Here is a 16,439-nt window from a genome sequence, read left to right as displayed (position 1 = left end):
TGATGGAGAGCCTTCCGCACCCCACGTGTAGACCTAGACCCCTGGAGGGGGGCCCGCCCTTGAGGGGGCTCTGAGCCATGGACTTAGAGGGTGCTCACAGCAGCCATAGATAGAGCCGGCCTGTGGTGCTCCCACCCACGATTCCTGTATTTCCTTTATTTTTTTATTATTATTTTTTTTTGCGGTACGCGGGCCTCTCACTGTTGTGGCCTCTCCCATTGCGGAGCACAGGCTCCAGATGCGCAGGCTCGGCGGCCATGGCCCACAGACCCAGCCGCACCGCGGCATGTGGGATCTTCCCGGACTGGGTCACGAACCCGCGTCCCCTGCATCGGCAGGCGGACTGTCACCCACCTCGTCACCAGGGAAGCCCCTGTATTTCCTCTTAATAACAACCACACTGGCGTTTAAGTGAGCCTGGCAAGGCTTACAAATGCACACATAAAGATTACCAACTACCTTCCCCAGAGACGGACGAGGGAAGTTGAAGCTAAAACACACCGTGAGGGCTTCCCTGGTGGCGCAGTGGTCGAGAGTCCACCTGCCGATGCAGGGGACACGGGTTCGTGCCCCGGTCCGGAAAGATACCACATGCCGCGGAGTGGCTGGGCCCCTGAGCCATGGTCGCTGAGCCTGCGCGACCGGAGCCTGTGCTCTGCAATGGGAGAGGCCACAACTGTGAGAGGCCCGCATACAGCAAAAAAAAACCAAAATAAACCCAAAACAAAAGAAAGAAAACACCCCGTGGGTAGTCAGAGGAGAGGACCGTCATAGCTCATCCCCCTGTGCCGTGTGCCAGGCTTGATCTGAGCACCTGTACACATGTTAACTTATTAAAATACTTCTAACAATCCTATCAGGTTGGGACTACCATCACCCCGCGTGCAGACTGAACAAAAGGAAACAGAATATGGTGTCCTCCTTGTGCTCACAAAGCCCGTTAACTGGCAGAGACAGGACTTGAAGGCCACAGTCCGGCTCCCGAGTCCATGCCATGCTTTACAGCCTCCAACTTCTCACGCTCATTCCTAGAGCCACCTGGGAAGGAGGAACCAGGCAACTAAAGACTGGGTTTGAATCAGACTCCACGTCTGACCAGCCGCGTGATCCCGAGCAGGGGGCCTCGCCTCTCTGAGTCTCAACCTGGCTCCCTTGCAAAATGGGCACATTAATGGGAACGTCAGCCTTCAGCAACGCTGTGACGAGTATCAGTGTAGCATGTGTGAACGGGCTCTGTAAACTCTGGAGTGTTCTGTGAGGTATAAACTACCCTCTATTCTCATTAGAGGGAATTCATTTCATAACCTGCTCCCAGCTCTTGAACTTTGCTGTGCATCCAGTCAGTGCTGGATGATCTGGAACCAACAGCTGGTCTATTTATGGATGAAAACCCACAGGTCATAGGAAGACAGCAGCACCGGAGCCCCTGGGTGGCCACAAAGATAAGGTTCGTGTCTTGAGGACCGATGACATGGTGGTCACTGAAGGAACAGGCCCCTCCTGCCCCTTCCACTAGTGACAACTGAAAACCTTGGTTTCCCCAACACCCCGATCCAAGATTAGCCCGACTCTTTGCCCAACGTTGGAGAAGTACCGGCGTGTCCTGCAGGCCTGGCTGACCCCCTCTGACTGTGTGTTGCCTCCTTCCACAGATCAGTGCCCTACAGCAAGGCTACAACCAGGTGCTGAGCCAGACCCTGGAAATCACCTCCCTGAAGCACGAGGCCGAGAACTTAAGGAGGGATGCCGCAATCACGTCAGGTGAGGCCCTTCTGCATTCAGGCCCCAGAGCTTCTGCCCTCCCCCTGCAGACATCACCAGTCAACCAGCGCACCTGTGCCCGTGACACGGGTGCAGGCTCAGGGATCACCCGTGTCGGTGCATTAGAGTTCTCCCTCAGTGTAGGTTTCTTGCCACCCAGTTCCGAGGGCAGGGCCTGGTAAATATTTGAGAGAATGGTATCTCTTGGCTACAAGGTCTCCTGAGCACTGGCCCCACCAGGGAGAACACAGGTCGCCTTGTGGCTTGGGTGGTTCCACAAAGCAGCCTGAGTGCAAACTAGAGCATGGACAAAATGGGGTCACTCCTTTAAGGCACCCATAGTCTCACCCATTTCAGCCGAGTGCACTTGGGCCCAAAGGAAACCATTTTCTAATTTGATCAGAGGTGGTTCCCTGATAAAGGGCTTGGGTTGGGAGAGGGGCAGCCAATGCACAGCTGTGACTGAGCTTTGATTCCCTGGATTCCTTCATTGCTTCCACATGTTTCTTGAGCTCCTTCTAGGTGTCAGGCCCCGTTCCAGGCTCCGGGGAGGGAGAGCCAAGCAAGACAGTCAGATTCCTGTACTCACAGATTTGGGAGGGGGTGACAGACAATAAAAGTTAATGGATGAATAAACAAGCCCACTTCAGAGAGCAGTGGTGCTGTGGAGAAAATAAACTGTGTGTCGTGGTGGCCAGCGCTTCAAGGGGGGAGGCCAAGGGGGACCAGCTTAGTGGGTGTGCAACCATGGAACTCAGGTGGGACTTGAACCCGTGGGCTGGGACTCGAACCCAGTCAGAACCCACTATCTTTTAATCGAGATCATGCATCTGGTCTCGGGACTTACTAAAGCTCAGGTTCTTTATGTCTCATCGCAGAAAGAATTCAGTGAGAGACAAAGTAAGAAGTGGATTTCTTTAGAGAGAAACACACTCCACAGACAGAGTGTGGGCCATCTCAGAAGGCTAGAGGCCCCCAAATATGGGGCGGTTAGTTTTTATGGGCTGGGTAATTTTATAGGCTAATGAGTGGGAGGATTGGGACAACTCTAATATTTTGGGGAAGAGGCGGGGATTTCCAGGAATTGGGCCAACACCCACTTTTTTTTTTTTTTTTTTTCTGTACGCGGGCCTCTCGCTGTTGTGGTCTCTCCCGTTGCGGAGCACAGGCTCTGGACACGCAGGCTCAGTGGCCATGGCTCACGGGCCCATCCGCTCCACGGCATGTGGGATCTTCCTGGACCGGGGCACGAACCCATGTCCCCTGCATCGGCAGGCGGACTGTCAACCACCGCGCCACCAGGGAAGCCCCACCACCCACTTTTTGACCTTTATGGTCAGCCTCGGAACAGTCCTGGTGCTGGTGCGTGTGTCATTTTGCTCATGTATTACAATGAGCCTGTAATGGGGCTCCAGTTCCCCTGGAAGTCGAATCTTACGCCCCCTTGGACCTAGCCGATTCTAACCAGTTTATGCTGTATCCTCCACGGCTATGTCCTTCTTTTAGAGAGGACCTGTTTCAGGTGGGCAAGGACAAGCCAAGGGCAAGCGAGGCTGCGTGGAGTGAACAGAGGATTGTGGGGCTGGGCAGGGTCGGGGGGTCTGGGTTTTTATTCCAAGGGTGTTGGGAATCCAGTGGAGTTTTTTAAGCCGAAATTGACATGCCTAGAGACCTGAAGAGGATGGGACCACTCACAAACGAGGGGAGGGAGAGAAGCAGGTGACAGGGAGGAGACAGTGAGCCTCGGAGGGGCACATCACTCTGAAGGCAGCCAGCGCGTAGCAGGAAACATACCCACTGCTGTAGAAGCCAGGCACAGCATTGAGTCGCACGTGAATCCCCATCTCTGTATGAATCTGTGCTTTTCTTCTGCCTCACTCTGCAACTTAATCACACCCAGCCCCACCCCCTGCTGCCCCCAGGTCTCTGCTTATTCTCCTCCCTCACTTGGGATGTCCTCAGATATTTTCTGAGCACCTCCCCCAGGCTAGGTGCTGTTCTGGGCACCAGGAATGGAAGGATGAACTCGCTGGTCCTCACCTTCCTCCCGTATGTCGGCCAGTGAAACCTCATCCAAGCATCAAGCCTGTCTCAGATCCCACCTTCTCCGATCAGGGAGTCGGACAGACCTGGGTTGGGATAATGCTTGAGATGGGCTGGACCCACTCAAAGTGTGGCAAGCCCCAGAGGGATTTCCAAGTAACTGAACTGTGTCCTGGAGGCAAAGCTCATTTTTAAAATGAAATTCTGGAGCATTTTGTGCTTTATTTCATAGACATTCTTGATTGAAACCTACCACTAAAACTGGGCCTGATGTTCTTTTAAGAAAAGAACCGTAGGAGATAACCCAATACCACTGCATTTATGCACCCTTCTTCCCACTTTTATTCAAAATGATACTACAATGCAAGAGGGAAGAGATATGGGGAGATATGTATATGCATAACTGATTCACTTGGTTATAAAGCAGAAACTAACACACCATTGTAAAGCAATTATACTCCAATAAAGATGTTAAAAAAAATGATACTACAGTAATGGAGTAGTTATCTATTGCTGCATAACAAGTTACCCCAAAATGTAATGGATAAAACCCCAACCAATATTTATTATCTCCCCCAGTTTCTGTAGTTCAGGAATTTGAGCGGGGGGTGACTTAGTTCTCATGAGTTGCAGGCAAGATGTCGGCTGGGGCATCAGTCATGTCATCTAAAGCCTCGGGGGGAGCCGGAGGATCCCCCTTCAAAATGGCTGCTCATGTGGCTATTGGCTGGAGGCCTTAGTCCCTCAGCACACATGCTTCTCTCTAGGGCTGCTTGAGTGTCGTCACGACACAGCAGTTGGCTTCCCCCAGAGTGAATGATTGGAGAGAGAGCAAAGAGGAGGCCACAGTGTGTTTTATGACCCAGCCTGAGAGGAAACAGTCCGTCATTTCCAGAGTATCATATTGGTGACCCATGGCAGCCCTATTCAGGGTGGGAGGGGCTACACAAGGCATGAATTCTAGGTGGTAGGGATCATTGGGGCCATTTTGGAAGCTGGCTGCCGAGAAAAATCATAGGCGCCATGGAACAAACATAATTTAGCCACTTTGTGTTCTTGGGACATACCGCATCATTTGACCCTTACAATAACTCTGTGTGGGACAGACAGTGGGAGGTGAAATAGCTTGTCCAAGACCACCAAGCTAATAAGTGGTAGAGAGGGGTCCAAACTCAGAGGACTGTGAAACCACCCACCCACCCCATCAATAGTGTCCAGCAGTTCCCTCTGCCACACGCCCGTCTCCTGGCCTCTGGAGAAGAATTCCTGGACCTTCCCTGTGCTGGGCCTTTGTTCCCCAGGCCCATGGTGTGGCCTCTCCTCCCGGCTTTGCCTGGCCTGTGCCCACAAGGGGCCCCCAAAGGCTTCTCCTCTCGCTGGTGCTGACTGCCCCTCATTCTCACTGAAGCCTCAAACCCTGTTCCGTGGACTTTGCTCTCATTCCCATTCCTGCTCTGTGACCCTTGGAAAAAGCCTCCCCAGTTCTAGGCGGGCACCGGTGGTGGCCCGGGTTTGGAACGTCTTGTCCGAACGTTGGCTGAGAGCCATGGTGTTGCCAAGAATCCTTCTTGCCTCTTTGACCTCCATGAGTCTTTTGTTTTGGTTTGGTTTGGTTCTTTTACAGAGATGGTGTCATCTTTGCAAAGAGACGTGTTAGTAAAGGATGGTCAAGTTCAACAACTACAACAGGAGGTGAATCAACTGAAAAGTGAGAACAAAGAAAAGGATCACCAGCTCGAAGCCCTCAGCTCCAGAGTGAGTGTCGGGTCATCAGCAAATTGTAGCTGCGAAAAGCAGACACAGTGGAGTCACATGACACACGGTGGTGAGATGAGGCCAGTGCCCAAGGACACAGGGAGGGTAGCTGCTGGGCAGGTGGCCAACTTCTCTGAAGCCTTTCAAAGGACAGTGTGTATGTGGCTCAGAAGAAGCATAATAGATTTTCACATCCAGCAAACATTTTCTAACCCCTATTATAAATGAGTTTGTTTAATCCCAGCAACAAACCCACCTATGAGCATATACTGCCATTGCAAAGTTTAACATTAAACAGAATACGATCACCCTGTGAGCACGGATGACCACACGGCTGCATCGTGGTCCCAGCACCGCTGGTTCTCATAACTGTCTTCACAGCAGAACGTCTGAAGATCCAGATGCAAACACGCAGACGCTCATTTCTTCCTTAGACTCTAGTGTGTAGAATGTCTCTATGGAAGATGAACGTGGTAGGCAAGCAAAGAGCTTTTTATATGTAACTTTGACCCTTTGCAAATCTTGCCTTCAATGCTAACTTTAGAATCCTGCCCCTATAGGATAAGATTTCTCAGTATTTGCATGATGTGCCTGTTTCTGTGAGTCAAGGTAAAACCTCAAAGCTTTCATCTCAGGTGGCAACTCAGAGATTCCCAGAGGCTACCCGATAGCTAGGTCTGCATGGGGGTGGGGTGAGAACAGATCTTGAGGTTCCAAGGAAAAGGCACAGTAAGTAATACCTGGAACGTAGTACCATACCCAGTTTGGAGCTGGTGAAAGGCACTGCACGAGCTTTGGGATCAGACAGACCAGGGTCCCATCCCAGAGCTTTCTTTTATTGTAACTTATTTGGCCTCCATTTCCCCATCTGTGAAATGGGGATGACAAAATCGTTTTCTGAGAAGTGGGAGGCTGGTTTTCGTTGTGCTCTTCTGCCTCTGCCCCGGGTCAGCTGCCTGGCCAAGCCCTCTGCATTCGTTTCTCCCAAGCAGGGTGACTTCCCAGGCATGTGCTATAGCTGTTTAATGTGGTGTGTGTGTGTGTGTGTGTGTGTGTGTGTGTGTGTGTGTTGGGGACGGGAAGGGGATGCAGAGCTGGTGCTAAGTACAAGGAATCTGCAAAGACAGCACCTGCTTGGCTCTTCTACCTCCTGAAGTGCATTTGGATGATTTATGTCCCCGTTTCCCCTTCCTCGTTGACCTTGGAATGAGGTCCCTTCTCCTCTAGACTGTGCTGGCCAATAGCACAAGGGCTCGTCACCACCAAGGATACTGCTCTTGTGAACATTTGAGATGCCTTTTTTTTAATGACATATATCATGTGTGTTAATTTTAGAAAAATAAGTAGATGACATTGAGAAGAAAAAATAAAAAGAGAGGAGAGGAAATGCTACCTTGAGAAATCAGTGTTAATATTTTCATGTATGTTCTTCCAGTCTTGTTTCTATATATTGCCTAGAAATCAATCAATCAATCATTTTATAGTGAATTTATACTATGCACATTTTTTAAATTTTTAAATGCTTACTATTTTCCCGTGCTAATAAATCAACGCTCTTATCATTCGTCTTAAAAGCTACATACTTTCTCCTGGATGTATCCAGTGTTATAAAGTGGTCTGCTGTTATAAACAACACTTGGGTTGTTTCCTCTTTTTTTTTTTTTCTTCCACTGTTACTGACAATTCTGTGAAGAGCATCCTTGAAACTACAGATTTACTTATTTCTCCAGTCATTGTCCTTAAGGTACATTCCTAAAGTGGGAATTGCTGGGTCAAAAGAAGGCACATCCATCCTTATGCCCTTAATGCCTGTTGCCAAGCCGCCCTCGGGCAAGACAGCTCCGTTTACCCCTCCACACCAGTCGGGGCAGTTGTTTCTTTGAGATGCAACCTGCACAAAAGCCCTAAGATGGACCTGAGCTCACTGGCTCAGCCCCCTCCGCCCTCACTGGTCACAGCGTGAAAACATCCCAATTCCTGCACCCTAAGTCCCCAGACTCTACAAAGCTGGATTTCCCCTGCAGTGAAGTTTGCTGGCTTTTGAAGAGGAACTTAGATGCTCTATTCCTCAGAACTCAGGAGAGGGGTGAACTGGGAAGGACTGCAGGATCCCATGCTCCCATCACACAAATGGTCTCGCCTCTCAGAATTCAGAGGTGTGATTGGGTTATACAACAGGAAACACTCCTGGGCATGAACACAGGTACTTGGGACCCCCAGCCAAGCCCCCGTGGCCTTGTCCTTTTTCTCCACAGTGCTCAGTGCTGAAAGAAGAGTTACAGAAGGAAGATGCCCAGAAGGAGAACTGGGAAGCCCAAGAGAAAGAGTTAAAACTCTGCAAAACCGTGCGTTGAACCTCCTGACCCCTAGGTGTCCACTGAAAGCCTAGATTGTGGCCTTGAGGGTTTTGGAGGGGTTCCTTGGCCCATTAGCTAGCACAAGCTCTGGGGCTTTCTGGGTGTTTGTCTGTTAATGTAGTCTCCTAATTCTTTGATTTGCTGGCCTCAAAGAGATGGGTGAAAAGACCATGGAAAACACACTCTCCCCAGATTTTCTGGGCAGTTGGCTCAAGGCCCCTCATCAGGTTTCCCCTGGGGAAAGGGATGGGAGGTGGCCACCATATGCTGCTAGAAATTCACCGTGGTCCCTACCCCTGGACTTGTGATGCCCAGACTTTCATGATCCACTGTCACAAGTTTTATCACGGCCCTGAGCACTGTTATTAACACAACTCTTCTTGAAGTATTTTTACTTAAATACATTCAATTTTACAACAATTCATAAAAACAAAATAAAAAGCAAATGTATCACTGGCCTTGTATGGAAGGTGAACATAAAAATGAATACAATGAGAAGATGACCACTCAATGTAAATGTTCACCCCCTGTACCGGCCCGAACCCTCGTGCACATCACCAGGCATACGTTTTCCATCCGTTGGGAAGGACGGTGCCTGGGACGGGAGCAGGAGACATGTGTTCTTCTCTCTGTCAGGAGCACACTTCTCTGCCTCAAATGAGAAAAAAGAAAAATGTCATTGTTCTTTTCTTCTAAACTGTGCCCATTGTGTCTTCCAAACAGCCCTTATTTTGATTGAACTCAAAAATGTGCCCCAAGGAAAGAGACTCTAATGAGTGGATAGGTATCTTGTACTGTTTAATCCAGGATCCATGCTGATCTTCAAAAGAAACTCAAATTTTCCCTCACCCAGCCCTTTCATTGCATCCGTTGAAAGAAAGTCTACTTTGCCTCAAATACGTGGAATTGTCCCCCAAGGGAAGGAGTTAAGCGAATCCCAGACTAGGTTTCTGCCTTAATGAACCGGATGAAATGAGTTGTGAAGTTGACTTCCCTGTTGTTGGAACTCTTTCAGCAAATCCATGACATGGAAAAAGAAATGAGGAAGCTCAGGGTGGAGCTGAAAATGAGCAGTACCGAGCAGAGCCTGATCTCTATGACGCTGTGGGAAAAGAGCAAGGTATGGCAGGGACAGGTCGGCCTGGGAACCACTCTGTGGCCAGCACTCCACCTGCATCATCTCTGTTCATCCTCACAATGACCCCATGCGGTCTATACTGGTATTAACCCCACTTTACAGTCGGGAAAACTGGGGCTCACAGAGGTGAAGGAAGTTATCCAAGTTCACTTGCATAAAGTAGTTGTGGCAGAACTTGAATCCAGGTCTGCCTGACTCCAAAGCTCCTGTGTGTAACCACAACCCTAGACTGCCTTCAGATCTTAATTGTGAAATTATCTAAGAAAGAATTGATCCATTAAATCAAGTTTGCCAATGATGTTGATCCAACTTAAATTCTCATATTGATTTTTTTTTGTCTTTTTGTTCCATCATTGAGAATGTTTTTAAAAATCTCAACATGTTTGTCATTTGTGTGTTTCTTCTTTTAATATGAACGATTTTTGCTTTATATATTTTGAGGCTGTGTTACTAGGTGCATATAAATTTAGAATCCTAATACTTCCTGTAGAGCAAAACTTTAGATCATCATGAAATATCCCTTTTCATCTCTAGTAGTGTTTCTCCCTTAATGTCTCCTTTGTCATTTAGCTTCACCACTGGCTTTCTGTTGGTTAGAGTTTTCATACCATATCTTTTTCATATGTTCTCTGTCAATTTTTGTCTTAAGGTTTAGACATATGCCTTCAGATAGCGTATCATTTTTACAAAATCCAGTTTGACAATCTTTGACTTTTAGTCCATTTATATTATGTAATTACTCGTGTACTGGGGTTTAAATCTACCTTCTTGCTCAATACCAGATGTACCATCTGTGGTATGTTCCTTTTTCTCTCCTTTCTTGCCTCCTTCTGAGTGGATGGTTTTCTCTTATTCCACTTTCCCCCTCTATTAGCTTGGAAATATTTCACTTTTTTACTATTCTCTTAGTAATAGTAATACAATAGCATTCATCCTTGACTCACCAAAATCACACATTAATTAAGTTTTTCACTCTTCTACTATTCTCTTAGTAGTCATCCTGAAGACTACAATATGCATTCTTTTTTTTTTTTTTTTTTTTTTTTTTGCGGTACGCGGGCCTCTCACTGTTGTGGCCTCTCCCGTAGTGGAGCACAGGCTCCGGATGCACAGGCTCAGCGGCCATGGCTCACGGGCCCAGCCGCTCCGTGGCATGTGGGATCCTTCCGGACCGGAACACGAACCCATGTCCCCTGCATCGGCAGGCGGACTCTCCACCACTGCACCACCAGGGAAGCCCTGCATTCTTAACTTACCAAGAGGCAATAGTAGTTGATAATTATGCCCTTCTCCTTGACAGTGCAATGAGTTTCAAACACCTTAACTTCACTTACCCCCTCCAGATTTATAAGCCATTGCTGTCATTTTCTAAACTCCTCTTGATACTTAAAACCCCACAAGACATTATTAGTGTTTTGCTATAGTCAGTATCATATCCACACATTACCCTTACTGTTGCTTGTCTTTTCTGCATCTCTGATCACCTACCTGGGTTCATTTTTCTTGTGTCTGAAGAATACCCTTTAATGTTTTCCCTCATTGTGGCTCTGCTGATGACAAATTCTCAAATGTGCCTGTGTGTCTGTCTGGAGATGTATATTTAACCTTCACTCTTAAAACACATTTGACTGCGTATTGAATTCTACAATGGCAATTCTTTTCTTTCAGCACATTAGATACAGCATTAGATATGTCACTATTGTCTTGTGGCTCCTATTATTTCTATTTAGAAGTCATCTGTAAGCCTAACTGTTGTACCTTTGCATAATCTGTCTTTTTCTCCGGTTGCTTTTAAGATTGTCTTTTCCCTTGATTTCCAGCAGTTTTATTATGGTTTATCTAGGTGTGGATTCAGTTTTATTTACCTCGTTGAGTTCGTAGGGGCTTCTTGAATCCCTGGCTTGGTGTTTTGCCTTAGTTCAGGTGCTTGAGCTCTGTACCACACAGGCAGTGGGGAGCTACTAAGGCTTCTGAACAAGTGACTGATGCAATGACATTCGTGGACAGTAATCAGGGTGAAAATGGTAGTTACAATTTCTCACGTACTAGGAGTTACCTTGAACATTTCATCTCTTCATCTTCACAACAGCGCTGTGATCTAGAAATCATCCTCTCCATTTTACAGATGAGAAAGTCAAGGCTACTAGTTACTAGTAAAGTAACTAGCCCAATGGCACAGTCGGTTTTGTCTGACTCCAGGTTCGTCTGACTTCAGTGACCCTGGCGTAGCAAACAGCCACATGCTACTGTTTACACTGAAATTAATGAAAATTAACTAAAATTTTTAGTTCAGTTCCTCCGTCACACCATCCCCATTTCGAGTGCTCGATCCCCAGATGTGCCTGGTGGCTGCCATATTAGACAACACAGCCTCGCTCAGAGTACCTGTATCATTGCAGAAAGTTCTGTTGGACAGAGCTGCCTTACAGCTGGGTAACTCTCACAGTACCGTTAAGATTGCACTGGAAGAAACTAAACTCGAGGCGAGGAGGCCACTTGTCACAGTCCAGCTTGCATGTGAGAGGGGTTGGAGGACAGGCGTGAGACCCCCGAGTGTGAGAGAGGGAGCAGGGCGGCTGTTGAAGGTGACTCTGAGGCTTGGGGACGGGAACGGGGGCTGTTCATGCAGAGCACAGATAAGGGCAGAGTCCAAGGCTGGACTTGGCTTTTGCAGCATATGAAAAAGGCTGCTGACATAGAAGTCAGAGCATGTTTAGACCTGGGAGAAAACTAAGGCCCAGAGAGCTTAGATGACTTTTCCAAGGTAACGGAGCTGGGTAGAGGCTCTTCCACTGGACCACACTACTCAGAAGAAAGCTCTTAAGGGCTTTTCTGGGTCTTTTATTACATCCCTGTGATCCCCCTCTTCAGATCCCTAAAAAAACAGCCTGTGAATTTGTTTCAGCACAAAAACTTTCCATTTATTTACGAGAGTTTGCCTCATTTCCTGTTAGTGCCAGGGCCCAGGGCTCAGCAGGTGCATCCAAGAACTGAGCAGCTGTGAGGCCTACACTGGCCAGCCAAGGGTAGCGTGGAGCACGCCCAAGCTTACCGTGTGTTGACTGTTACCCAAGCAAGGGGGGAAAAGTAGGCAAGCTTCTCCACTTTAAAGGCCTTCCTTGGCAGGCTGCAGTTCTTAATAGACATTGCTTTGGCAAGCCTCCAGAGAGGTTACCACCAGTGAGTGTGCTCAAAGTGGTAACGACAAACAGTTATGATAATAAACCCAATCATAACATTTCCAAGTACCCATCACGAGTTATTAGAACGAGACTGTACGGCGGACATTCCCGTCCACCTTTCATAGGTTACAACGGTACTTAACACTCTCACAGAGCCCTTAAGCACTATTCCAAACATTGAATCCCCACAATAACTCTATGCAGTGATACTAGTATCATCATCCCCATTGGACGGATGAGGACACTGAGTCACGGAGCAGTGAAGTAACTTTCCGAGTGTCGTACGGCTGGTTAGGGACCGAGCTGGGATGGGAGTGTGCGGTAGAACATAGTTGAGCCCCGGGTGCAGAGCTCGGCCCTTTCCCATAGGGGGCAACTCCCTGTGAGTTTGCCTCCACCCTGTGCATGCCTGTGACCCCTGCTGCTGGGCTGCAGCTGTCCCTACCCCTCAGGGACTCCCCCACTGCCATTAGCCCCCCCAGAAGAGTTTCCCCAGAGGGCATGATGATCACATTAGCAGCAAGCCCTCGGTTTCATCATCCTTTCAGGTTGAAGAGAAGCTTCGGCAGGATTCCAGAAGGAAATTGCTTCAGCTGAAAGAAATGAGGAACAGAGCAAACCTCATTAAAGCCAATTTGGAAAGGGCAGTAGGTCAGGTAGGCGTGCTGCAGAGCCCCTTCACGGGCCCATGCTCTCCACGGAATCCCGCACCCAAGCGGCCGGCAGGGATGAATGAGGAGGAAGACGGCCTGCCTTAGTTCACCCACTTATTTTCTATACGAAGAAGTGTCTAGAAAGAACTAGAGCTGAGATTCTATCTAGATCTAGAGTCTGAGCTTTTAACCACGATGCTCTACTACTTCGCTATTAGTTACTAAGCTAAGCATCATTTTTCTGTGTTTTGAAGAAAGTTTAGTGAACCTTTGTCCCGCCCCCAAAGGTAGTGGAAATGACTCCTGCATTAGTCCTGTCCCCCATCAGCTGCAGTTCCCCTTCCCCTCATTTCAGATGAAGATCAACAGTTCTCGGGAAACTCAGCAGTATTTGCTGCAAGAAGAGTTACAGCAGCATCTGGCAGAGAAGGAGAAGCTGACCGAGGAAAGACCGCAGCAAGAGGAGAAGCTGAAAGCCAGAGTCAAGCGGCTAATGGCAGAGGAATCGGTAAGGTGGTCCCCGTCCTTCTCTTTACTACTGGAAACTGATGAAATGGGCTTTCCTATGAGAAACAGAGGGCATGTACTTAGATGGAGGAATCTCAGCAACTCCTTGTTGGGAACTAAATTAATTAAAGAGGGTGAATGATGTAGGAGGAATTAACATGAAGCTTGAATCCTAAAACTCAGAGATCAACTTGAAGATCAACTTGAAGAGGCAAGGTTATTGAAATGTCTAGAAATGGTACTTTGTTTATATACCGCAGCTGATTTTATTGATACAAATCCCAGTCGTTACTGCGGCTCCTGGTTTGTGTCTAAGTGTGTGCAAGACCAACCAATAGTATTTCAGTCTTTCTCTTCATGCATATCAGGGGAAACACATGGCCAAAACTGCTACTTACTTTTCCAGAAACCAGCCAATTAGAGGATACTTTACAGTGGCACCTCTCAACTCAAAGGTGTCCACGGATCATATGGGGATGTTGTTGAAATGCAGATTGTGACTCAGCAGGTCTCGGGTGGGGGGAGCCTGGGATTCTGCATTTCTGAACAGCTCCCAGCTGGTACCGATAGCACAGCTCTGCAGACTACATTTTCAGCCACAAAGTCTGAGAAGAAGGTTTTCCCCAAGTTGGCCGATAAGAACCACCTGGGGCATCCCTGGTGGCGCAGTGCGTTGAGAGTCTGCCTGCCGATGCAGGGGACACCGGTTCATGCCTCGGTCCGGGAGGATCCCACATGCCGCGGAGCAGCTGGGCCTGTGAGCCATGGCCGCTGAGCCTGCGTGTCCGGAGCCTGTGCTCCGCAACCGGAGAGGCCACAAGAGTGAGAGGCCCACGTAACGCAGAAAAAAAATAAATAAATAAAAGCCCCTCCAGGGACTTCCCTGGTGTTCCAGTTATTAAGACTCTGTGCTTCCGCTGCAGGGGGCGCGGTTTCGATCCCCGGTCAGGGAACTAAGATCCCGCATGCCTCATGGTGCAGGCAAAAAAAAAAAGCCCCTCCAGGAGCAAATTTGATGTGATTGTTCAGAGATGAGACCAGAATGACAACAAGTGGAAACCCAAGCTTAGAAGAACATTAGAAGAAAAAAAGAAATAAAACATGGGGAGGGAACATAGCGGGGATCTCTTATTTATAATGATGCTAAGTAGGTAGGAAAGTTGGAAATCTTCCTAGATGTGACTTTGTATTCGAAATGAAATTTTTAAATTCCTTCTCTGCTGAAGCCCTGTAATGATATTTTCCAAGGTACTAAGTAAGTGACAGGGTTTCTGCTAATCCATGATTTGTTCATGTTTCTTCAAATACAAGAGAGGGAGATTGTGATCACTGATAAAGCTGCTGTCCTCACCATTCTGGCCACAGGAGCAGTCCTTCAGTGATCTAGGAGCCAAGTGCAAAGGGTCCCGACATGAGGAAGTCATTCAGTGTCAGAAAAAGGCCTTATCTGAGCTTCGTGCGCGAATTAAAGAACTTGAGAAGGCCAGCTTGTCAAGTAAGTTTCCTCCTGCTTAGTCATCCCTCTGTGCTGAGAACCATGGGCCCCAGACTTGAGGGTTCACTTTAGGGACTAACCAATTTGCCAGGACCACCATCTTCTATCCCCATCATTTCATAACTAAAAAAACATAGTTATAAAAAAAAGATGGGCAGGAAAAAAAATAGATGTGTAGGCATGAGCTCAGAGTCAAGAGCAGGCCTTGATATTAAATAAACAGGATTTCATGAAAAACTCAGAACCTTGTCCTTCTTTTTCTTATTTCACTGTGGCCCAGTGGAAACTTTTTCATAGACGCATGCTGTGCAAGGAGCAACCTTGGGGAACTTCCCAGGATAAATACCCTGTTTAGAGGGAATAGGGCTTTCAAGAAACCAAGCTTGCTGCTGGGTGGAGCCCTGGGCTAGGACACAGAAGCCTGGGTTCAAGTCCATCCTCACACCTGTGGCCGAAGGTTCCCCCTCAGTGCCCCCGCCCTGGGAGGCTGCAGCCTCATATGAGCTGTGTGGCCTTGGACAAGTCATGTCACCTCTCTGGGCCTCGATGCCTCACCTGCCAAGGGAGGATGGTGAGCTCATTAGTACTGGCCTGGGGTAAGTGTCCAGTAAATAGCAGCTGTGACTTTTACATGCAGTAACTTCTTCCTGAGCCTTTCTTTTGAGTGTAAATTATTTCTTTTATAGATCACAAGGACCACATGGATGAATCATTTCTAGACTTAAAGACCCTCGGGATGGAAAAAAATGTTCGGAAAATATTGGATGCAAAACCTGACTTGCCAACTTTTTCAAGAGTAGAGATCCGAACGGTAACCAAAGAAACTTTGTCTCTGCATTGACTGACACGTGGGGAGGGTGGGCATGAGGACAGACACGAGCCGTGTGCCCTGGCACCACTGTATACATCATTGGTTCGAGGCCAGGTCCTCCCTGATGGGCTAACACCTGTATGGACTGGTTGGTGCCTGGCCGTACCAGTGATCCAATGTTTGAATAGAAAGGCGGCTTCCCATCGTGTACAGCATGATATAACATTGCACTGATGCTGGCCCGGACAATCTCTGGGCCCTCCTTTTCACATCACATGTTGTATTCTGCAGAAAAGATTCAACAAGCTAATGTACAACATTATGCCATGAGCTTGCCTAACATTTGCTTTTTGCTATAAACTGAAAAACATGAACACATAAAGGGCAGCAGAAGGGAGCCATGATGATTAAGAAGACACAAGTTCTAGAATCAGAGACCTGTGTCCTAATCCCAGCTCTGCAAGCTCTGTGACCTTGGGCAGCCTCCTAACCTTTCTGGGACTTCAATTTCCCAGCTGTAAAATGATGATGGAAAAATTAAAGGAGATCATTATGTAAAGTGCTTATCCCAGTGCCTAGCTCATAGCGAGCACTTTAATAGATGATAGTTATTATTGTCAAACAGTTTTTAAAGAGTATTATCCAAGAAAACCTTCCTTTCTTAGGGAGCATAGTTTGTGTTTTCCAGGATTTTCAGAAGTAATTTGATTGTTAGGTTGAAGGTGCCCTGTATCCTA

The 16,439-nt window shown here is 47.8% G+C and overlaps 1 protein-coding gene across 1 annotated transcript in view; it reads left to right on the top strand.

Annotated features, from left to right (window-relative positions):
- The window catches only part of LOC309808832 (forkhead-associated domain-containing protein 1-like), a gene marked incomplete at both ends in the record, with an annotated part of 77,449 nt that overhangs the window by 57,366 nt on the left and 3,644 nt on the right, over positions 1-16,439 (top strand). Inside the window, 7 exons of the mRNA XM_082629405.1 lie at positions 1,653-1,761; positions 5,429-5,559; positions 7,815-7,904; positions 8,932-9,036; positions 12,785-12,886; positions 14,768-14,891; positions 15,578-15,702. Coding sequence (XP_082485531.1) covers positions 1,653-1,761; positions 5,429-5,559; positions 7,815-7,904; positions 8,932-9,036; positions 12,785-12,886; positions 14,768-14,891; positions 15,578-15,702 — 786 coding nt within the window. The remainder of the gene's footprint in view (positions 1-1,652; positions 1,762-5,428; positions 5,560-7,814; positions 7,905-8,931; positions 9,037-12,784; positions 12,887-14,767; positions 14,892-15,577; positions 15,703-16,439) is intronic.

Source organism: Mesoplodon mirus (assembly GCF_964341445.2).
Source record: "Mesoplodon mirus genome assembly, chromosome: 7".
In the NCBI taxonomy this organism is placed as follows: Eukaryota; Metazoa; Chordata; class Mammalia; order Artiodactyla; family Ziphiidae; genus Mesoplodon; species Mesoplodon mirus.
Note: the sequence above shows the minus strand (reverse complement) of the source record. Positions and strands in the feature narration are given on the sequence as shown.